This window comes from Staurois parvus, unplaced genomic scaffold (assembly GCF_062004578.1).
Source record: "Staurois parvus isolate SC_StPar_1 unplaced genomic scaffold, SC_StPar_1.0 ptg000133l, whole genome shotgun sequence".
NCBI classification, from domain to species: Eukaryota; Metazoa; Chordata; class Amphibia; order Anura; family Ranidae; genus Staurois; species Staurois parvus.
Window position 1 is genome coordinate 15,396,506 of NW_028317929.1, and position 23,733 is coordinate 15,420,238.

The 23,733-nt window shown below is 42.9% G+C and overlaps 1 protein-coding gene across 1 annotated transcript in view; it reads right to left on the reverse strand.

Annotated features, from left to right (window-relative positions):
• CCNI2 (cyclin I family member 2) overlaps positions 1-23,733 on the reverse strand; it is a 55,592-nt gene that overhangs the window by 2,186 nt on the left and 29,673 nt on the right. Inside the window, exons 3-4 of the mRNA XM_089673051.1 lie at positions 8,435-8,569; positions 7,038-7,112 (exon numbers count right to left, since the gene is read on the reverse strand). Coding sequence (XP_089529177.1) covers positions 7,038-7,112; positions 8,435-8,569 — 210 coding nt within the window. The remainder of the gene's footprint in view (positions 1-7,037; positions 7,113-8,434; positions 8,570-23,733) is intronic.

Here is a 23,733-nt window from a genome sequence, read left to right on the forward strand (position 1 = left end):
TTCAATGTTATTTTTGTGAATTGGTGCCCACAACTGAACTGCATGTTCCAAATTAGGTCTTTTTCAAAAGAACAAGCTCTCCTGTAGATTTAGCAGTTACAGGGTTGAGAAACCATCTACTACAGACAGGGGTGCTTACAATGATCATCTTTTTATTTATGTAAAACTAAACCATCCAGTCCTTTTGAGCCAAGGAAGCTGTCATCTAATGCTAACCATATACTAACTGGGGGAAAAAAACAAAAAAAAAACAAACACTCAAACTCGTTTCCAAAATAACAAACACTTGGTCATAAGAGTAAACCATATTGCCACCATGCAATAACCAAATTTCGATCAATTGTTGAATGTACATAAATCAGTTTTCGTTTTTTGTCACATATGCACAGTACTAACAGTTTGATTTTTAAACAGGTGAGAAGCATTAACCCTTCAATCATCCATTCAGCAGATTTTTTCCAACCTGTTCCATCAATTTTTGGCTCTGAAAAAACAAAAAGCGATTTCTATTTGTGCCCAATAACTGGACATAAAAAAAAAAATATGTCCCATGTTGATGTCAAGCCTGTACAGAAAACTGCATACATGTTGCAGATTCCTGTGCAGAACAAATCTGCATGTGTTGTGGTGTGAACAGGGCACATAAAATGAAAAACTGACCCATAAAAGAGAGCTGGAGTTTGGCTTCAATTTGTTAGATGTACTAGCAGATTTAGATACACCAACACCCTCCATCCCACAGACTGACAATCCTGCTGTCCAAGGATGTCTCTGGGCTCCTTCATCCAGAGTGGTGTCTCACTAATAGGCGTGTTCCTGGCCAGATAACCAGGTAAAAACAGAAGGGGGAAAAGCAAAAAAAAAAAAAAAACACCAAATGCAACTGCCACATCTGTTTGCCAAGTTACATTATTGAACAGATATTTAAATAAAAATTGTTTACGTAGAGGTTGCAGTCTCTGAAAAGTACAGTGGGGAAATTTGATCCTCTGCAGATTTTGCAAGTTTGCTCACTTACAAAGAAATAGGTGTATTTTAAAATGATTGAGTATCAACCAAAAATCCAGAAAAAAAAAAAAAAAAAAACACACTCTACTTATTTTACTCACTGAACTGCAACTCCATCTATAACATTTGTATTTGATCCCCAAGCAAAACATGGACATGGAGAAACCCTTGTTAGCAAGTACAGAGATCAGAAGTGTCTTGTAGTTGGTTACCAGGTTTGCACACATCTCAAGAGGGATTTTGGTCCACTCTTAACAGATCTTCTCTAAATCCTTAAGGTTTCTTGGCTATCACTTGGCAACTCAAAGTTTCAGCCATACATTTTCTATAGGATTGAGGTCTGGAGACTGGCTAGGCCACTCCATGACCTTAATGTGCTTCTTCTTGAGCCACTTTGTTACCTTGGCAGTATGTTTTGGGTCATTGTCATGCTAGAAAATCCATCCATGGCCCATCTTCAGTGTACTGGCTGAGGGAAGAAGGTTCTCATCCACATAGCCCCATCCACTGGCCCCTCAATGCAGCAAAATCAGCCTGTATCTTTAGCAGAGAAACAGCCCCAAAGCATAATGTTTCCACCTCCATGCTTGACTGTAGGAATGGTGTTCTTAGGGTCATATTCAGCATTTTTCCTCCAAACATGGTGAGTCAAGTTACTATCAAAAAGCACAATTTTGGTTTCAACTGACCACAGCACTTTTTCCCAATCTTTCTTTGAATTATATAGATGTTCATTAGCAAACTTCAGATGGGCCTGTTCTTGAGGAAGGGGACCTTGCGGGCAGGGCTTCCGCCATGGTGGCATATTGTGTTAACAATGCTTTGTTTGGTGACTGTGGTCCCAACTGCCTTGGGCTCATTCACAAGCTCCTCCCGTGTAGTTCTGGGTTGATACTTCACTTTTCTCATGATCATGAGGCAAACATCATGGAGCTCCAGAATGAGGCCGATTGATGGTTATTCTGTATTTCCTTCATTTGCAAATAATCACGCCTACAGGTGTCTCCTTCTCACCAAGCTTCTTGCTTATTGTCTTGTAGCCCATTCCAGCCTTGTGCAGGTCTACAATCTTGTCACTGATGTCTTTTGGGCAGCTGAGGTTTGAATAGAATAAATATTCTGTGTGTGGGCAGGTGTCTGTTATATGACGAGTTGTCATTAGGAGGACCTTCTTTTAATTGACAGGTCTAATCTGCATACCACATAGCCAGTCTGTGGGAGCCAGATTTATTGTTGGTTGGTAAGGGATCAAATACTTTTGGTTGATAGTCTATCATTTAAAAAAAAAAAAAAAAAAAAACACACCGATAACAAAAATTAGACCCTTCATTTCTTTGTAAGTGGGCAAACGTACAAAATCTGCAGGGGATCAAATTAGTATTTTCCTCACTGAAAAAAACAGGAAAGAGACTGAGCAGCTGAAGATGTATGAAAAAGGTCAAGCTTGGTCCTGACCCACCCTAGAGATTGTGCGATGGGTGGCACATTCATCCATATAGAGGCTCTTGTAGGAAGGTGAGGCCATACTTGCATTTTACAGATACAAAGGAGTTTAGCTTGCTGTAGCTCTGAGTTTGACCGTTTAGGTTTTTCTCTTGAACCACCCAGGTTGGCGACACATTTTCCTCAGATGTTGAAATCTACATGAGAAAAACATGGGATCTACTATGCTGTGTACAACAGGAACAAGTGCTTGTTCCTGGGTTCACACATCCACTCTTGAGTCAGTCATTGGAATTGTTACTCCAGTAACTGCAAGAATATATGAAATTTTAATTTTTGTGCCCTGCCGTCCTGTTCTAGATCTAAAACAATGAAAGTTAACTAGGTCAGAACAGCCAGGAAACTAGTATTTTCAAAAAGGTCATCAACAGCATGACAGGTTTATTTTAAAGTACATACAGTGCTCAGCATAAATGAGTACACCCCAACAGATTGGTCAGAAAACCTTTAAACTTTCCTTTCAGAAACATTTTTTATGGGACACTATACAAAAATACTCAAACAAATGTAGGCCATTGATTGCAAAGATTTGTTAATTTGCCCACACAGTATTTTTCCTAACAAAATTCATTCAGACCATGTTGCAAAAAAATGAATACACCAAGGAAAGTCTTAGGATTTTGTCTAAAATTTAGGTTTGCTCCTAATTGACAAGAATTCAACTGCAGGGGAGTCTAATTATTCATTAAACTGGTGTCCAGCAGACAGTTCATCATAAAAAGGGTGTTCCTTAAAGAAAATCTCTTCCAATTTCATGCTGTCAGCAATGTCACCACATTGAAGAGAAATGTTGCAAGGCCTGAGAAAGAACATTTTTTTTTTTCTTTACACAAGGTGAAGGCTACAAAAAGATCAGCAAAGCTTTAACTTTGCAGTAAGAATACTGTAGCAAATGTGATACAAAAAAAGTAACAAAGATAGAACTGCAACTGTCCCAGACGTCCACGGAAGTTAACACCTCCACAGGAGCGTCTTCTGACTAAAAGGGTTGAAGAAAAATTGCCATGCAAGTTCACTGCAGTTAGCTAAAGTAGAAAGTCAAACTGGGTGATTGTTTCCCATGACAATATGGCGTACACTGCAGAGGAATGGCATGCATGGGTGTCATCCATGAAGGAAGCCTCTCCTAAAGCCCATGCACAAAAAAGCCCACCTAGAATTTGACCGGGCCCAAGCTGGAAAAGAAGACTACTGGGACTCTCAACTCTGGAGTGATGAGATCAAGATAAATGTTTTTGGAACCGATTGCTTCAAAATTGTATGGCGTTGCAAAGATGAGTACAAAAAAAAATAGCTTGGTCCCTACAGTGAAACATGGTGGTGGAAATGTCCTTCTGTGGGGCTGAACGAGTGCTGCTGGTGTCATGGAGCTGCAATTCATTGATGGTATCATGAATTCACAAATGTACTGCTCTGTAGAGAAGATGCTATAATCACTCCGTGCCCTTGGTCGTCATGCAATTTTCCAACATAACAATGATCCAAAACACACATCTAAGGCCACTGTCGCATTTCTGAAGAACAGGGTGAAAGTGATTCGGTGGCCAAGTATATCTCCTGATTTGAACCCAATCGAACACCTATGAGGAAAAGTCGAGCATCTCTCCATCCAGCATCCAGGCTCTAAAAGAGGTCGTTCTTGAAGAATGGAAAAAGATAGATGTTGCAATATGCCGCCAACTTGTTCATTCCATGCCTAGAAGGCTTGGTGCTGCCCTTGCAAATTATGGAGGTCATACAAAAAATACTAGATGTCGTAGTTTTTGTTGTGGGATGTATTCATTTTTGCATCAACTAACTTAAGTAAAATTGAAGATTTTGTAATCAAAGTTATATTAACCTTACTTTCATGTAATGAGCTAAATCAATGTTCTATAAAACTCAGTTTTGTCAATTTTGGAAATTGTTCTTGTGTTCATTGAGATGTTGATTAAAATCTTACTTTTCAAAAGGGGTGTACTCATTTATGCAGAGCACTGCATGCCATTGGATAAGTATGATGGCTTTCCAAAAAATAAATACAGAGTCCTCCTGCGCTTAAAGGAAGTAATGCCTAAAAAATATAGCAGCTGACACTGATACCTTAACAGTGATAAAAAGAATACTCAAAACTAGTGCAGCGCTACCCTAAATATATATCAAAATGATATAAACCATTGTGCTAAAATAAATGAATAAATAATAAACTGTGCAACCGTAAAAAATAAATTTAAGTATCGTGCCAAAAATAAATGTGACCTGTGGTCCCACAAGTGACCTGTCAACAGTGAAATCCAACACCACAAATGTAAATACTGCAACCTATAATGTTATGACAGACCCCTATTAAACAGGGGATACAATACAAAGGTGATAAGTGCCAATATGACCACACAAATCACATATAAAACACGAATATAAATCTCTAATAGTCCATGAATATGAATAGGTGCTTCAAACAACAAAAAATCATGCAATGTGATGGTGATGATATCCATGAAAGTGTCAGACACTTTATCCACAGTGGCTAAATTGCCTCCTCACCTCCTTTAGGCGACCCAATGGGCCACTTCACTTTCAGGATCACTCCTAGATCCTACTCCAATCCTGGCTGGTAGTGTTTCACCTGTAGTCCCTCTCCCAGGTATTATATCAGATACTCCAGGCCTCTCAGGAAAGGTGTGTCTGCTAAATATTATTCTCACCAATACCCATGGTGAGAAAGAAAGATCCATTACTAGGCTACACTCTTACTTTGATCCACTGCCAAGTCTTCCAGAAACTCCTGTATGAAGCTGGCCGTAGATTAATTGGTTCAGCATCAGTGTTTGGCCATCCTTGCTTGAAAGAAGTTAACTGTTTGATAAACTTCTGATAAAGGGACATGTGCATGTATAGCTGGAGCTGGCAAAACCAGGCTCACTTCTGCCATTTTAATTTTGTATAATATTACACTACAGTAACCCTGTCATTTACTCAAAAACATTCCCCAAGCAGGCATAACTGGAAAACTGCAAATATTTACCTTCCCACACTGCCCGCACCTCCAGAAAGCTGATCCAGTCACAAAATCCTCAGTAATCAGATGCTTCTGGGAGTGTCGCCCTCTTTGGTTTTCCCACAGTGCTCACAGGTTCCACCTGCTAGCACATCTCTCCTGAAATGTTAAGCTGGCCATAGACGTTAGAATCCTGGCCAGTTCAGCAGGAACCGGACGAGATTCCAACCATCTATGGCCAGACTATTTGTACCAATCTGATTGTTGTATGACTTTGGTAAAACCAGCCTGTTGGATTCTTCATACGATTGCCAGCAGCTGCAGCCACTTGCTATAATCACTGTGCACTCCCAACAGGGACAGCTCCCCCTTGCGTTTCTCTTGCCAGGGAGAATAGCCTAGCGGGAGGGATTCTCCCATCAACACTGACTGTTGGAGGAAATAGAGGTAGCAGAAAAGAAAATCGCGTCATCTATGGCTGGCTAATGAGCAGAAAAAGTAATGCAGATCACTATAAAAGTAAAAGAGTGCAACATAAAACTAGTGCGATATCTGACACTGTTGCAAATACGCAGATAGGTGGAGTGTGGAAAAACAATCCACTGAAATTATGCTATGGGAGGCATCACCAATATGTGAAAACAAAGACCATTGGGACTTTAATTATGCCTCCAGTAGTGAAAATGACAGTTCATTAAAATTACTTACGCCATTTTAGTAATACAAAAAAATATTTATTGGTCTTTATGGACTTTATGGATTTTTTGTTACTATAATAATTTTAATCAGCTGTCATTTTCACTACTGGAGGTATCAAATTCCCATTGGTCTTGGTTTTCACATATGGATGAGGCCTCCCACAGTGAATTTCAATTGATTGTTAATTTCAATACTCCACCCGAGTATTGGCATGAAATTTTAGGGGGGGGGGCAGCCCACCCCAGCGCCCCCATGTGGCACTTACTTGGTTAGCAGGAGTCCCTCTATGTTCTGCCAGTATGATAGCAACCCTTAATGTTCTGCCAGTATTATAACAAACACAGCCTCCCAAGCATCCCTCCTGACGTGCCTGGGCCCTGCTGGTCTGTGCCGGCCATAGCTATGTGTGCCCGATGCCAAACATGGCATCCCTTCAGCCAGTTTACAATTTAGTGTTGGGTCGCATGCAGAGGACACCCCTGTATTCTAGGATTCAATAAGCTAGAATTTATGACAGGAACCTAATGCACAAAGATTCATTACCTGGTGAATTAAGCTAAAAAATGTGAAAACCTGAGCAAAGGAGAAACCTAAGATCTGTTAAGTGATTGTTCAAGACCTTGCCTACAAAGGAAAGCGTCAACCCACGATGTCTGGTAAAGGTCTGACTATTGCTCCACCTGGTCTTATAAATGGCCAAGATCTATTAGGTCCGGATGCATTCAGATGTTTCAACGTTGAAGGACAATGTCCCACACACATAGCTATCCATTTAAATAGAAGTTTCACATGGAAATGAAGCAAGAAACTCTGAAAGCAAATATTTAAGCAGTCAGAACAATGCCTTTACCTCATCCTCCTCATTGGTTTTAGCTGCAATATATAAGCATGTGATGGCAATACATCGAAGATACTTCATCTGTACCTATGCAGGGAGTAGGGAAAACAAAACTTAAATTACAAAAAAAAACAAACCCCTCACTGCAAAATGCATTTACTTTCAATCGCATTTAAAGGGGTTTTTGTAAGTGCAATGAACTTGACATCTACTAACAAACATGTTCCGTGCTATTTGATTCATCTGTGTTTCCTTTGTGGTTTCAAATATGCTTGAAAAAAAAAATTAGTTAAATTTTTATTTTTTTCTGTAAAAAGTGCATTTGTTTCTGGAGCCTCTAAAGCAGTGTTCACAAAAAAACCAAGGGAAAGTCCTGTCTGGATCGCAGCCACGCCACCACTGGGTGCCCTCCCTCGGGCACAGGCCCAGACTGGCCATAGGGCTGCTGGGCTTAAGATGACCAAGCCGCTCAGGAGGTAAGTGGCGACCGCAGTCTGGGAGGGGCTGATATAGACAGCAGCCACCACTCACCTCCCGCTGTGCGGCTATGCCTAAAGCAGGGCCAACAGAAAGAGCGGCAGTGATTTCTCCGGATGACAAACAGGAAGCACCGCTGTCACAGGGACATCTCCTTGGCCAGCCGCTGCACTGAAGTGACAACAGCGGCAGTCTCTCTTCACCCGCCGGCACACAGAGCTCTGTAATGGTGGTAGATGGGGCTGTCTCTTTGCCCAGTTGGGTCCAGCAAAGAGACATCCCACCCGTATTGTGTTAAGGGGCACTGTGTTGTGTTAAGTGGCACCATGATGTGAAGGGAAAAGGAGGACACTGTGGGACATCAGTACACTAAAGATCATAATGTACCGGGGGATTGATGTGCGATATCACCAACAAGATTCGGACCTCTGCTGGAAGGAAATTTTGCTGACCGGACCTCTGTAAATTTTAATTCAAGACCCCTGCTTTAAAGCATTGCACCGGCGGTCAGCAGATTGCATCGCTGGTGCCATGCAGGTCTCCTGCAGACCTGTCAGTATATCTGCTTGCCCATACGGGATGTACAAGCAAGCAGATATACTGACAAGAAAAATAAAACAATGGCGGTCCACAGCGCACTTCATTGAGCACTACAAGATGACAACCGCTAAGGCTGTCGGGACCTGTAGTTCATTCACAGAACACAGTGAATGAGATACACGGCTGGCCAGGGGGAGCTAGCGGAGAGGAGAAGATCCCCCACTAACGTTAACAGGGATCGGGGGCCAGACCTTTGGTAACATGTGTTACACCCCCAATATGGGTGTAACATGTTAGGAAAGGTGAACTTATCGTTTAAATCCTATTCTGGCAAGATGATTAAAATACTGCAAAAAAAACACACTGAGCTCTGACACAGGAGGAGCACTCACCCTTACAAATGCCAAGATGCGATTGAGAAAACTAGCAGCCAAGCCGAATGTTTCAGGATAAAATTGGAAGCGTGACCTCAGTTCATCCATCCAAAGAACTACTTGCTTATACTGCATTGGAGAGATATCTGTGCCCTGCAAAACAAAATGGTTGGCAAAGATATAAAGGGGCACAAATTTATAGATTGGTTAGCCACATTGCAGCATTCTGGTGAAATTAAATGATTTCTTGCTCAATATGGAAAATTGGCATTGAGTGTAGCAGGGAAGCACAACAGGAGGGTCTAGATTCCGAATATGTGAAAAACTGTCCGTTTCTACTGTACATCTTAAAGTGACCTGAACACAAAATATAAGATTTGAGCTATTTTAGAATTGAATTGCAGCCAAGTAGTGTGGTGAAAATAAATAGTACCTTTTGTTTAATTTCCTCCTGTACAGCAGCAGTGAACATCCTGGTATGCCAGTATGCCTAGGCACACCTGTGTTTACAGCCTCATATCTACAATATTAGATCTTAGTCACTGAAGCCTCTGCCTGTTAGTCCCAGGATGTTTGGAGCAACATTTGGGGATGTCATTACTTTGCTAACTTTTTCTCTTGCTGGATGCTCTAACACAAGGAAGGAAAAACCCCATTTCTAGATGGCCATTCCCACAAAGAGTGAAAGCATAAACGTGTTATAGGGAAAGGGAGACTGCAGGCAATACTGCAGACTAGTTCCTTTGCCCTCTTCCTGTCTTTTTGTGCATAGAGTACAGTTCTTTTTATGAATACCATAAGCAAATTTAGAATATATTTGACAACCCTGTATTAAAAAAAAATATATAAAAATACCCGAGCACTAGTAAGAATATGACTAAACTTAATATCTGCACCAATATTGTGTACAAAATGACACTGAACACCCCTGTGAAAAACTGAAGAGTGCAAAATGTGGTGCAGCTTTACATTGAAACCAATCAGCTTCAGTTTCTTTCGTCAAAGCTTAATTGAACAAGCTGAAGTTAGCTCACTGGCTACCATGCAGAGTTGCAGCAGATTCTGAGTGCACCAGTTATAGTAAATCTATCCCAGTATAAAAAACAGATTAACATCAATGCAGTGCTCTTTTAAAACCACATGTTCCTGTGTTTCAAGGTGATCTCAAATATATATTACATAAGCAATAAAGTGTCTTTTTGCTTCAGTCATGCAGACTGGATACAATGTCCATATACAGTGCCTGGAAAAAAGTATTCCTACCCCATGAAATTCCACATTGTCATGTTACAACCAAAAAACGTAAATGTATTTTATTGGGATTTTATGTGATAGACCAAACACAAAGTGGCACATAAAATTGTGAAATGGAAGGAAATTGATAAATGGTCTTAACAATTTTGTACAAATAAAATGTCTGAAAAGTGTGGCGTGCATTTGTATTCAGCCCTTTTACTCTGATACCCCTAACTAAAAGCAAGTGGAACCAATTGCCTTCAGAAGTCACCTAATCAGTAAACAGAGTCCGCCTGTGTGTAATTTAATCTCAGTATAAAGCCGTTCTGTAAAATAACCCAAGCTTTGAACATCTCATGGAGCACTGTTGAATCCATCTGAAAAAGGAAAGATTATGACAACTGCAAACCTGCCAAGACATGGCCATCCACCAAACTGACAGGCCGGGCAAGGAGAGCATTAGAGAAGCAGTCAAGAGGCCCATGGTAACTCTGAAGGAGCTGCAGAGATCCACAGCTCAGGTGGGAGAATCTGTCTACAGGACAATGATTAGTTGTGCACTCCACAAATCTGGCCTTTATAGAAGAGTGGAAAGAAGAAAGCCATTGTTGAAAGAAAGCCATAAGAAGTCTCATTTGCAGTTTGTGAGAAGCCATGTGGGAGGACACAGCAAACGCGGAAGAATGTGCTCTAGTCAGATGAGACCAAAATTGAATTTTTGGGCCTAAAAGCACAGTGAACCATGGTGGTGGCAGCATGTTGTGGGGATGCTTTTCTTTAGCAGGGACAGGGAAGCTGATCAGAGTTGATGGGAAAATGGATGGACCAAATACAGGGCAATCTTAAAAGAAAACCTGTTAAAGTCTGCAAAAGACTTCAGACTGGGGCAGAAGTTCACCTTCCAGCAGGACAATGACCCTAAACATACAGCCAGAGCTGAACTGGAATGGTTTAGATCAAAGCATATTCATGTGTTAGAATGGCCCAGTCAAAGTCCAGACCTAAATCCAATTGAGAATCGGTGGCAAGACTTAAAAATTGCTGTTCAGACGCTCTCCGTCCAATCTGACGGAGTTTGAGCTATTTTGCAAACAGGGAAAAATTTCGCTCTAGATGTGCAAAAAAAAAAAAACACACAACTTGCAGCTGTAGTTGCAGCGAAAGGTGGTTCTACAAAGTATTGACTCAGGGGCGCTGAATACAAATGCACACCACACTTCAGGTATTTGAAAAAATTTAGAAAACCATTTATCATTTTCCTTCCACTTCAATTGTGTGCCACTTTGTGTTGGTTTATCACATAAAACACATTTGTTTTTGGTTGTAGCATGACAAAATGTGGAAAATTTCAAAGGGTACGAATACTTTTTCAAGACACTGAAGTCCAAAACAAAAAGTGAGCCACACTACTATCATGCACAAGAAAAACTGGACATGTGCAAAAAAATTCACCATCCCAGGTGCATACATTTCACACACCTCTGTAGCCCAATCACTTGAATTCTCACCTATTTCGGTAGCCCAATCACTTGGATTCTCACCTATTTCGGTGGACCTCACTAACAGGTAAGGTCAACAATAGCTTAACTTTATAATTCTTCACTAGTGATCCACCTCAACCCAACACACACTGGCTAACTCCAGGAGTTCCTCACACAAACCAGTGAATCATCATCAAAATTCCATGGAATAGCTCATAGTGTGTACCATTAATTTATTGAAGTGGTTTTGTTTTTTGTTTTTTTTAATTTTCCTTTACAAACACACACTCTTACCTGCTCTGTGCAATAGAATTGTACAGAGGAGCCCCAGTCCTCTTCTCGGGTCCCCCCCACTGGTGCCCCTGGATCCTCTTCTCTTGTTGGTGCAGCCGATTCCCATGGGGGCACTCATGCGGGCTCGCTCCCAAGCCCCGATTGCCGCATCCTTTGACAGACCGCAGCACTTGGCCACTCCCCCTAATCACTGGAGTTGCCAGAGTGGGTGCTGTGATTTTATCCAAGGGATCAATCATCTGATTTAGGCCAGTGATGGTCGGTTCAAGCAGTCCCGACAGCCAGGTGCTCTTTTTCCCCCGTGAGTTGCACTAGGTACATATAAATTTAGTGGCCAAAACGTCAATGGAAAGGTACTCTGGTAAAGAGGCTTACAGGATTCTGAGCATGTCAGATGAGAGCAAAGGGGAAGATTCACTGACACAATCAGCCTCAGCATACGAACCTGTGGACAGCAGCGGCATCCTGCCAGATAGCTCAGACGATGGAGAAGAGGTCCCTGCTAAGATCAGGCACACCCGACCCCTTTCCCAGCTTGCTGAGATGTTACAAACGCATGATGACTCTCATATGCAGCAGAGTGCCAGTACTAGTGCCGCTCTACATTTTGGTGAACTGGCGAACACCAGTAGCCTAGTACATCCTGGGCTTTCACATGCCAGCACTGCAGTATCACTTGGTGACATGGAGAGTCCCATAAGTGCAGTACAAGCTGGTGCAGTGGCGAGCACAAGTATTGTCCTGCAGCCACTAAGAATTCGCACACAGGTCCATAGAGCCCCTAGTAATAGTCTGGATGTGCTTGCAAATCCCGACTGGTAGCCCACAAATTCTGCAACACCCGTACTTCCAGCATTCACTGCCCAACCCAGAATTCAGGTGGAAACAGTATATTTAAATACTCCCCTTGATTTTTTGGAGTGGTTTTTCACAGAAGATCTGTATGCATTGATTGTGGATCAAAGCAATTTATATGCACAACAGTTTATCGCCGCCAACCCAAATTCAGACCTTGCCCAGACCATTCGCATGGAAGCCCATTTCAGTTTCAGAATTTAAAGTTTTTTGGGCCTAACCCTCAACATGGGCATTAGTAAAAAAAAAAAATAAATAAATTGCTGTTGTATTGGTCCACAGACATTCATCATATGCCTGTGCTCTCTGCTGCAATGACCATGCATAGATATGATATATATGCGTTTTATGCATTTCAACGACATTACACTGTTTTTGGGGTGACCCTGAATTTGACTGGCTCCACAAAATACAGCCCCTCAAGAAACACCTTAACCAAAAATTTTCAGATGTCTATACCCCCAGCAAAACATCTGAGCAGTCCCTCAAATTTTTCTGGCTGCCGTGCATTCAAACAATTTCTTCCCAGCAAGCGTGCCAGATATGGGGTCAAGATGTACAAGACCTGTGAGAGGGCAACAGGCTATACATATAAGTTTTGGGTTTACGAGGGAAAAACATTGAGCCACCCTGGATGCCCAGTCTACAGGGGGAGCAGTGGCAAGATAGTTTGGGACTTGGTGTCATCCGTTCCATATGGGGTACCACTTCTACGTGGACAATTTTTATTCAAGCGTGCCACTATTTAGACATTTGTACAATTTTGTAAGTGGCGCATGTGGCATCATGCAACCTAATCACTGGGGCTTCCCCAAACGGCTTGTAAATACCGTCTTAGAAAGGGGGAAAAAGCTTGCTTGAGAAATGAGGAATTGCTCGCAGAGAAGTGGTTGGACAAACAGGATGTTTTCGTTCTGTCTTCCATTCATGCAGACACGACCATCCAAATTGCCACAGCAGCTGGTGTTGAGAAGCCCCTCTGTGTCCACAACTATAACCTAAACATGGGAGGGGTGGACTTGACGACCAGATGATGAAGCCGTACTTCGTTTCCCAAAAAGCCAGACGCTGGTACAAAAAGTGTCTGTATTTCAATTGGTTCTATATAATGCTTTACAAAGCAACTGGATGAAGTGGATCCTTCCTAAAATTCCAGGGAGAGATCATCACGGCCCTATTATATCCAAAATGTGCTGTGACCCAAACCCCCAACACAGATGCAGTTAACCGGCTGCATGAGAGGCATTTTTCCGATGCAATTCCTGGTACCCCCAACCCAAAGGACACCCCAAAAATACATGTTTCTGTAGCAGACATGGAATTAGGCATGACACCTGCTTTTTTGTCCCTCCTGTCCTGGTCAACCTGGTCTCTGCCCCAACGACTGCTTCCATCACTACCACACACTAGTGGAGTATAAGTATAGGGTACAGCATGGCACAATTCAGGGCACATATTTACACAGGGTCTCGAAAGGTTAGGTAGTCAAGAAAATGGCTATCATATTTGGAGACCCTACAATCTGTTTCAGCCACAGGTCATCCAAGTAAGGGATGATGGAAATGCCCTGGAGACAAAAAATTGCCATCACTTCTACGAAAATCTTTGTAAAGACCCTTGAGGCTCCCGAGAGACCAAACGGGAGCACTTGAATTTGCCAATAATGCAATGCCTGACTCTAGCAGATAGCAAACCCCAAGTATTTTTGAGGAGAATGGTGAATGGGCATGTGCAGATAAGCATCCTGCAAATGCAAGGAAGCCATGAAGGCTCCTTGATAAAGCAGATTGTCTTGCCGTGTAGATACTTTCCATCCAAACCGCTTGTATATGAGAAATCTGTTTAACCTTTTCAAATTGATAATCATCCTGAAGCTGCCAGACACCTTTCTGACCAGAAATATATGAGTAAAACCCCCTGAAGTGTTGATCTACCAGAAAAATGGCACCCTGTGAGGCTAAACGGGACACTTGTTACCAAAAGCACGTCTGCCCTTCCTCTGCTTTGGCAAACCTGTTGCAAGGAAATATTGGGGAGGGGGAGAGACAAATTCCAGTTTGTAGCCCTCTTATGATCTGAAGCACAAAAGCATTCACCTTTTGTTCCCACCCCCCGTAAAACAGGGGCAATCTTCCCCCTACCTCAGTCCTGGTGTCATTTATCTGACTTGGGCATGGAATCTCGAAAAGCAAACAAAGCTCCTCCCTTGCCTTTGTCAAAAGACCAATGCTTCTTGCCAGATTGGGACCTTTTGGAGTTGAATTGCGTCTTCGTTTGCCCCAAAAGGAACCCTTGCCTTGAAATCTGACAGGAAATTTACTCCCTTTCTTCATGGAACAGGAAAAAACTGTCTGAAGCCCTGATCCAAATAGCAGATTGCCTTCAAAGGGCAGGTCACAAAGCTTAGAGACAGAGGATAGAGCCCCCTCCCAAACCTTAAGCCAAAGCTCTGCGAGCTGAATTTAAGTGCAGTAGCTCTAGCCCTAACACCCTCTGCTGCCGCATCCGCTAAAAAGGCTATAGACTCGAAAATAAACAGAAGGGCCTCACATACTTGAGATACCGGGGTATCAGAGGACAGAAATTCATCTAGCTTATCCACCCAGCCAGCAAAGTTCTTGGCCAGATAAGTAGAGTCTAGGGCTGGCCCTAAAGAGAAAGCTGAAGCCTCTCAACCTTTTTTCAAGAGGGATTCTGCTTTTCTATCCATTTTGTCCTTGACTACAGAGACCTCAAAGGATAAATCTGAATCCTTTGTAAAGCCTAAGGGGAGCGTCTAACTTGGGACACTTAAAAGATTTCTTCTTCCAGGCTAAACGGAAATCTTCATTCATGGCCCTTAGAGAGAAAACTTCCTTTCTAGATTCTTCCGTACTTTGAGGATCATGTCCCTAAGAGACGTGTGCACAGGTAAGGTTAAGCTTTTCTTTTAGACCTCTGTACATAATATCCTGGACAGACGGGGGGAGGGGGCAAATCTTCCTCAATCTGTTCAGACACATAAATGGCCTTCAACAATTGGTCACTTTCCTCCACTGGAAACAAATTACTAGCACAGCCTTCTCACATATCTTTGCCATCCTCCTCTGAGCTCAACTCCCCTGATGAATGAGCATACCCTCATCCTCAGATTCAGAAACCACATTGAGCGCCAACCTGAGCGTCCAAAGATGGCAAAGACCCTAGGAGGAAAGAAAGCCAGTGCTGTAGAAGGAGCAACTGAGATAGTAGATCTGACGGAATCAAATGTAGAAATAATTTTGTCCCGCATAAAACGCATTCAATTCTTAATAAAAGAAACAATCTGAACCAGCAACAGACAATGTATTTCTCACAAATTTTTGTGGTATATGAAACAGATTGGAGCCACAGCGTGCACATCTCCTTTTGTATTTGCGAGACTGCTCTGCAGTTCCCTCAGCAGGAGGCTTTGACCCCCTCAGAGATGAGGGTGCTCCGGGCCTTGCACTGCCCTTCAGAAGCAGGACGGCGGGGCCACTGCTACTCTCAATGCTTCCGAGATCCTCTTCTGATGACTGCAGCATATCCTCTATTGCAAAAATGGTGCCCCAGCATGTCCCTCCGCAACCAGAAGCGTGTCATCCCCAGGTGCCGGAAGTGGCGGTGCTGCCACCTTGGAACTCCTGGCCGGAAACTTCAATGGAAACGGGAAGTGACATCACCACCATCTTGGAACACCCAGGGAGAGGACCGTGAGGACCGCCGCACAAAGAACAGACATTGAGGACCTCAGGCAAAACGGAAAGCAACAGTTCCCAGCCATTTACCCCCAGCCTCAACAGGAGCAAAACTGTTCCACAGAGCAGTCGCTTCCCTGTGGGAAACAGCCATGGCCCAACTAGAGGAGCTTTCAGAGTCAGTACAGCCCACACATGGGAGGAGCGAGATCCAGGGGAAAAAAAAAAAAAAAAAAAAAAAAAAGAAGTACCAATGACTTCCTAGCCATCAAAAACCCAAGACCCTACCGACAAGCAGGCCCAAGGGACTAGGAAGAAAAAGGCAGAAAACCACAGTCACCCGCACTACAGGAACTAATAGGCATAACTGTGTGTTCACAAGGAGGGTCAGAAACACAATATTAAAAACAGAGGAAAAGGGGGAGGGAGGGGTTTTTTAAAAACTCTGTATTGTGTTTCCTGTAGAGTGCCGAGCCAGTATCTCTCCATGTTAGCCATCCTGGAAGACACTTTGGGAAAAGCCCTTTTGGTCACACTTCTGTTCTGGGTCACAGGAGTGCACTTTGTTCTGCATGTCTGATTCATTTAGCCAACAGCGGGATTTAGTGATTTGACGTCACAGATCCAGGCTCTGCAGGAATCCTGACAATTATGTCAGGGTCCACCCAGATCTCTGTTCGGCAACTGGCTCAACATCTCAGCGCAGTGCTGCCGAGCCTGACACTAACACCCCATCCCCGCCTGGTGCTCCAGTGAGCACTGGAGGGGAAGCTGAACAGAGTTGTGACAGACATCACTCACTGCTCAGTTCTCAGAGCTATGGGTGACAGCTACACAACTAGGCCGATGCTGCATCCACACACTGTAGGCGAGTGCGTATGCTTTTTTTGTAATCCTACAATGGCACTCCACTTTTTGCACACCACCTTTCATTTTTTACAGCAAATCATTTGACAAATACAACAGTGTTAAACCTGCAAAGATTGGCATTTATGGGCAGCACAGTGGCTAAATGGTTAGCACTTCTGCCTGGCAGTACTAGGGTCATTGGTTCAAATCCCAGCTACGACACCTCCTGCCTGGAGTTTGCATGTTTTCCCTGTGCCTGCGTGGGGTTTCCTCCCACACTCCAAAGACATGCTGGTAGGTTAATTGGATCCTGTCTAAATTGGCCCTTGTATATGAATGCGAGTTAGGGACCTTAGATTGTACGCCCCTTGAGGGTTAGGGACTGATGTGAACGTACAATATATATGTAAAGCGCTGCGTAAATTGACGGCGCTATACAAGTACCGGAAATAAATAAATTTAGGAGAGGTCGGCAAAGAGACTCTGCCCTGCGACGTGAATACATTTTATCTGCATGTTCATTTTAGGTCAGTGACTTAAAAATTTAATACCAGAGCTAGTCAACTAGTAATCTTGGAAAACCTCCAGCATTGGCAGCCCAGTGTTTCCTGTTCAAAAGGTTCATTAGGCCGTTTTAGCCCTTAAGCATCAACTCTCAACACCCCATCCCACGATGGGATAACACTGGTGTCTCTTATGGCCACTATTCATGTTGCTGGCTGGATTACTTGACTGTTTTTGTGCAGACTCTTAAAAATACTGGAAAAAGGATATGACCCTTTTAGTTTTCTTGAACCTCAATTTCTACCATCAGATATGCAGATAAAGCTGGAATAACTACGCCACTTTTGAGGGGGGGGGATATAGCATATAAAAATTGCTACACAAGTCATATCGTACATGATTATGAAAAGTTATTGCATTTTACAGAGCTGAAGATTGAAAAGGAAAAATGAGACAGCCTGAAGGCATTCTGCACACAGGTTGTGTACAGAAAGCCCCTCAGAAATGTCATTTCCTGCTTGTGTGATTGGCTCACTGGTTCTCTATAAACCTGCACTAAGATACAAGTCATTTTTGGCCACTGCCAGCAAAGGAAAGTCATTTTTGGTGAGATACTCTAAAAATGGGAAAAACTACTTTCTACACAGGGTGACAATGTTGCTGGCTAAAAAAGGTGGCTATGTTGCTGCGCCATAGATAAGCAGAGAGGAGTATAACCATCCGAAGTGCCCGGTCATACTGGTATGATTTGGGAATTGAAATCGCATCCAATTAATGTGAGATGTCAGTGCTTAACATTTGCAATTTGCTGCAGCGCGATTTCCAAAAGTAGCCCTTGCATAACTTTTCTGCAGTTTTGTTGCTATTTCACATACATAGAATATAATGGAAATCGCACTGCAAATTGCAATAAATTATTGAAAAATCTTCATAGGTAGCAATAAAGTCTTCAGAAATCGCACACAAATTGTGCGTTTTTAACCACTTACCCTACAGCAGAAGTACTGCTACAGGGTGGCAGGGCTGTGCAAAGTCACGTGTATATATAAACGCAATTTGCATTTCCGGGTAGGGGTGCGCGAGCGCACCGCCCTACCCGCACCGCTATTGGTGGCTACGGATGTCAATCACCGGGTCCTGGCCAGCTGTTTCTGGGCGGCACTAGGCGATAGTCGGGCAAAGCCGACAGGGGAGAGACCTGTGTATAAAAAAAGCTCTCACCTGTCAACGTGGACATGCTGCATTGCATCCCTCTGCACAGAGATACAAAACAGCACGTCTCCCTAGTAAAACATAACACGGTGCACACAGTAAAACACACACAAGCAGTTAACCCTTTGATTGCTCCAGATGTTAACCCTTCCTGCCCAGTGTCAGTGCTTTTTAGTAGCACTGATCACTGTATTAGTGTCACTGGGGATGTCAGTAGCAATTAGTCAGCCCCCCCCCCCCCCCCCCGTGTCAGAATGCCTGCCACAGTCCCGTTACAAGTTGCTGATCACTGCCATTACGAATATAATTTTTTTTTTTTTTTAATTTCCAGTACACTTGCGCACAGTATAAACTTCACGGAAACCATTTACAAATATTTGGGGTTTTTTTTTTAGGCAAACACGTAGAATACATTTTGGACTAGAAATGTGTCTTAAATTTTTTTGTAGGTTTTATAGCAAAGAGTCAAAAATAGTTTTTTTTTTCAAAATTGGTCCTTTGCAAAAAATGAAAAAACACAGATAAACAAATACCACCGAAAGAAAGCTCTATTTGTGGGGGGGATTCATAAATTTTATGTACAGCGTTGCATGACCGTGCAATTGTCAGCGTTGTAGTGTGACCAGTGACTAGTGTGCTACTAGCCAGATCACAAAGGGGGAAAAAAACAAAAACAAAACAAGAACTGTTAAAGCTGCAAAATTTATTTTTGGATTTAGATGTGTTAAGAAAAAAAAAAAAAATGCAACTGATTGCAAAAACTCATACCGGAATATACACCAAGAGCATTAAATGACACAGATCATACTGCCTCTATTTTAGTAAAGTCTATGCAACGGTTTTCTTTGGCAGCCAACTGCAACAGATTTGCAAAGGTCTGAAACAAAATTTATGGCTGTAAATGGGACAGATTTTGACTAAACAGACATAGTTAAGTGGTCAGCTCAGGGGTGCGTGATTTATATAGCCCAAAGTCTGGGACATGTAGTTCCGGGTGCAAGGCAGCAGGTGTCATTCCCCCTCCCCTCGTTTAGCCCTGATGCAGGTTTGCGCACTTTGTCCCCCTCCTCTACATGTACCCCAGGCTCCCCGACACATCCACTGTCGTCCTTGTCCAGAGCCAGAAGGGATGTGTATGACGTGACTTCTGGGTCACTATTGTCACTTTCCCCAGCTAGAATAGCCTGGGAGAAATGTATTGCAATGCAATCTGCATTGCAATACATCCAGGAGGAGAGGTGTGGGGTCTTTTCGTCCAAAGAATCTGTCACCAAAAATAGTGACATAGAGGACTTTTTTTAAACTTAAGTTACACTCAAGCACATAAGGTCCCTCCCAGAAAATGTTGAGGTCCCCTACATGTACACACACGTTGGGGCACCTACGCATGAAAGTCAATTGCTATACACGTTACATATCGCTGCGCATGCCGGAATGAGAGCAATAATTCTACCACTAGATCTCCTTTGTTACACTAAACTTATGACCTATAGGGGGCTTTAAAAGGGTCACCTGTAGAAAATGTATGGTACTAAAATTTGTCACCATTTCACAAGCAAATTTAAAAGTTGGGTATTTACTCTGCAACCTTATCTTTTATATAAAAAAAAATGGGTAGTTTCTTGCATTTGTGCCCTAAAATGAAGTAGTTTTTTTACTGAAATTTTGGAACTACCACTATTTTATTCTCTAGGCCCTAGTGTCTACTTTCAGAAAAGAGTTTGTCATAGTGTGTTTGAGAGCTGGCCTCACCCCCCCTCCTCCTCTCATCCTGTCACAGCCCTTTGAAGCCAGGCTGCCCAGGATGAGAGGTGTGACTTTCGTCACCCCCTGCCCTTCATCTTCCTCCCATCCAGAGTGGCCAGTGGGAGGAGGATGTCCCCCTGCGGTGAAATTCCAGGCCAAGGCAGTGAGCTTGAAGCGGCGCAGCCCTCTGTGAGTGCGGCGCAGGCACAGGATTTTCCCCTGCCTGCACCCGCCGACAAAGGCCCGTGTCAAGGGGGCGTGCCTTGTTGCTGGGTGACTAGGTACGTCACCCGAGGTTGCCAGGATGACCGGGAGCGTCCTGCAGCAGCCTTAAGGTGGCTGGTGCGGGCTCCCCTGCCAGTTCTGTCCGCTGCGAGCTGCTGGAAGGTGTACGCTGAGTGAGACCCCCACAGCCACTCTGCAAAGACCCCCGGGGATTTAGGAGATTACCCGCTGGCACTCTGCAATAGTACCAGGGACTGAGGAGAGTATTACCCGCTGACACTGTGCTAATACTCAGGACGAGTACCTGCTGCTATACTGCGGGTCTAGGATTGCTTGTGTGCTGGAGTATCAGGACTAGTACCTGCTGTTAGGACCCTCTTCTGTGTGCTCAGGAGGGTCGCCGTGAGTGTTTGCACCCCTGTTATTTCCCTATAAACTGTTCCTGCACTCTCCCTCCCCCCCTTCCTCTTCCCTGCTTGGATTACAAACTGCTAGAGACTAATTTTGTAATCCCGGGGCCGGATTACAATTTTGGGCTTCGCCCCCCCCTCTACTTCCCTTGTTTGGGTACCCGGACGCTACCTTCCTACCCCGATTGAGTGTCAATAAAGCTTTGTGTGTTGATCATCCTCCGTGTTTGTTCTGTCCTGCCTACACCCCCGTCACATATTTTGGGTTTCCTAGACCTTTGTGCCAATATCGTGTGACAAATTTTAACTACCACTATTTTATTATCTAGGCCCTAGTGTCTACTTTCAGAAAATAAATGTTTTGGAGGTTGTGTAATCTTCAGACCTAAAATATATAAATTTTTAAAAAGTGTAAACAAAAAAAAAAGCAAGAGAGTTAGAGGATAAGTTCACCTCTGAGAACATCTTACATGTTCCACACATTTTAGGGTGGAACATGTGACATGCTCCCGCTCCTGCAGTGGTTGGGTGATCTGAGCCCTCTGTGTGACAGCAGTATGGGGATAAGTTAACTAATAGTTATCACTTTTTGAAAAGAATTCTGTGAATAAATCAACTATTTAGTATCAACATGCTGCTTGTAGTTCCCAATGAACTACCACAGCACTGTTGAGCGTTCATGGATTCTTCCTGTCAGTGTGAAACTGCCTGCCTGTACAGTGTATGACATACGGACAGCTTATACTGAGTCTGCATGTCATCTGATCACTGGTGCAATGCTTTACAGGCTCCTAAACAAAACATGAATACTTTATCTGCAAAACAAACAAAAAAAAAAAAGTGCATTTATATTTAAGGTGAACTTATCCTTTAAACGGAGCAGACATTGGCTGCTCAGCATGAGCTTGTACTGAGCACCCAAGTGTTTCCATGTGCAAGGGCAACCTGAATAAAGTTTTTTTTTTCTCATTGGGGTCAGCACCTCATCTGCTAAGCATTAAGAAAGCCTGGTACTCCCCTTTCCTGATAACCACCCAATCAGTGCTCATTACGCTGAAAGGTTGCTCCCCTCTCTGCTAGTTCCTGGGTGCGATGCTGGAGACAGGCGAGAATAAGATAAAAAGCACAGTGATATAGACATCTATATCTATTTATATATTTATTAATATGGAGTCTAAGTCTAAATTGCCAGAAAGCAACTTTTTGTGTAGAATGGTTTTGTTTTTAAATCAGGACAAAGTAAATTGTCATGAGGGACAAGTAGATTGGGACTCTGATTTAGTGCCTTGCACAAAGTTTTTTTTCCCCACATCCCTGGATTTCATTAGGTCATAGTGCTGCTTTACAGCAGCAGTAGGAGGGATTTATGAATTAGATCTACACCCTGAAAATCAACTTCCCTCTATAACCCTTCCCACTCCGCTACAGAAATCACTTAGTTTACTTTTTATTGTAGAGGTTTTATCCCACCTCTGTAAGCCTCACCTCGCCTAGACAAATGTTGTGCAGTCCCCTGGGATTTGTGACATGCATTTACCAGGAGGCACAGGGAGAACTAGAGTCATTCCATTCATTTAGGCCCCATGTACATGGGACGTTTCTGAACGATGGAAACTTCTGAAAAACGTAGGTTAAATAACATCTGTTTAGATGCATTTGCATAACGCGCTGATGCACGTTTGCGTTTAGAAGCTTTTTTTTTTTTTTAAAGATAAGCACAGGAGAACCTCCCAAATGCCCACAATGCACTGAAAAGCGGTAAATTATTAACTATTTCAGACTGTTGCAGAGAAATACACACAGTAGAAGCAGAGACAGCAGTATGTGTTGAGATAATTAGGTTTGAGTTGCTAATTAACATTTCTTTTGTTTCCAAGGGTGGGAAAGATGTCTGCTGGAGTGAGTCATTAAGGTCACCTGGCAGGGGGTCTTCATGAGGAATTTGAGGTGTGAATGGTCATTAACATATCTTGTTTCCAAGGGTGGGAGAGGTCTGAGGTGTGAATTGGTCATTACAATGTGTGGCAAGCTTGGTAGGAACATCCTGTGTTAAGTGTTTTGTACATCTGAGCACCTTTAAAACTCTTTGCATGATGAAAAAAGGCTCTGGACAGCATTGGGAACGGAGTTAAAAAAAAATAAAATTTCAAACGCAAGCGCTTATAAACGCAATTTGCCACGCTTACAAGCATTTTGTGTTTGAAACGCTGATAAAATCGACGTCTGAACGAGAGTTTGTTGCATTAAAAAAAAAACTGTAAACTCAACTGTCTGTAAACGAAAATGTGTACATGGACACATAGGAAAACATTAGGGGGAGTTCAGGGGCTACGGGGAAAAGAAAACAAAACAAAACAAAAAAAAAAAAAACAACAACTGAACAACTCCTAAACGTGAGCCCTAAAGCCCAACAACGTGTCATCGGGAGGTGGAAGTGGACCTCAGCAGGATGATGCTGTATTCACTGGGAATACTTAAAGGAATAAAATGAATGGTGGTTGTGGGGGAAATTTCATCTTTCAAGCTTGTAGTATTTCTGTTGCATGATGTATCTTAATCTTATTTGGCATTGTGTTGCTGTCTTCTATATAGTACTCAGATTTAAAAATGTGGAGCATTTAGCCTGGAAATGTAGAACTCCAATGCAACATGGCATACTATTATATGTTTCTTCGATAGGAAATAGGAGATTGAGGAGCATGTGACCCAGGAGGAAGTGTTTTTTTAAATAAAATGCCGTGTAGCTACAAGCAGAGCCGGAAAGCGAAAAATCAGGGCTGAAGGCATATATTTATTTGGGCTGCACT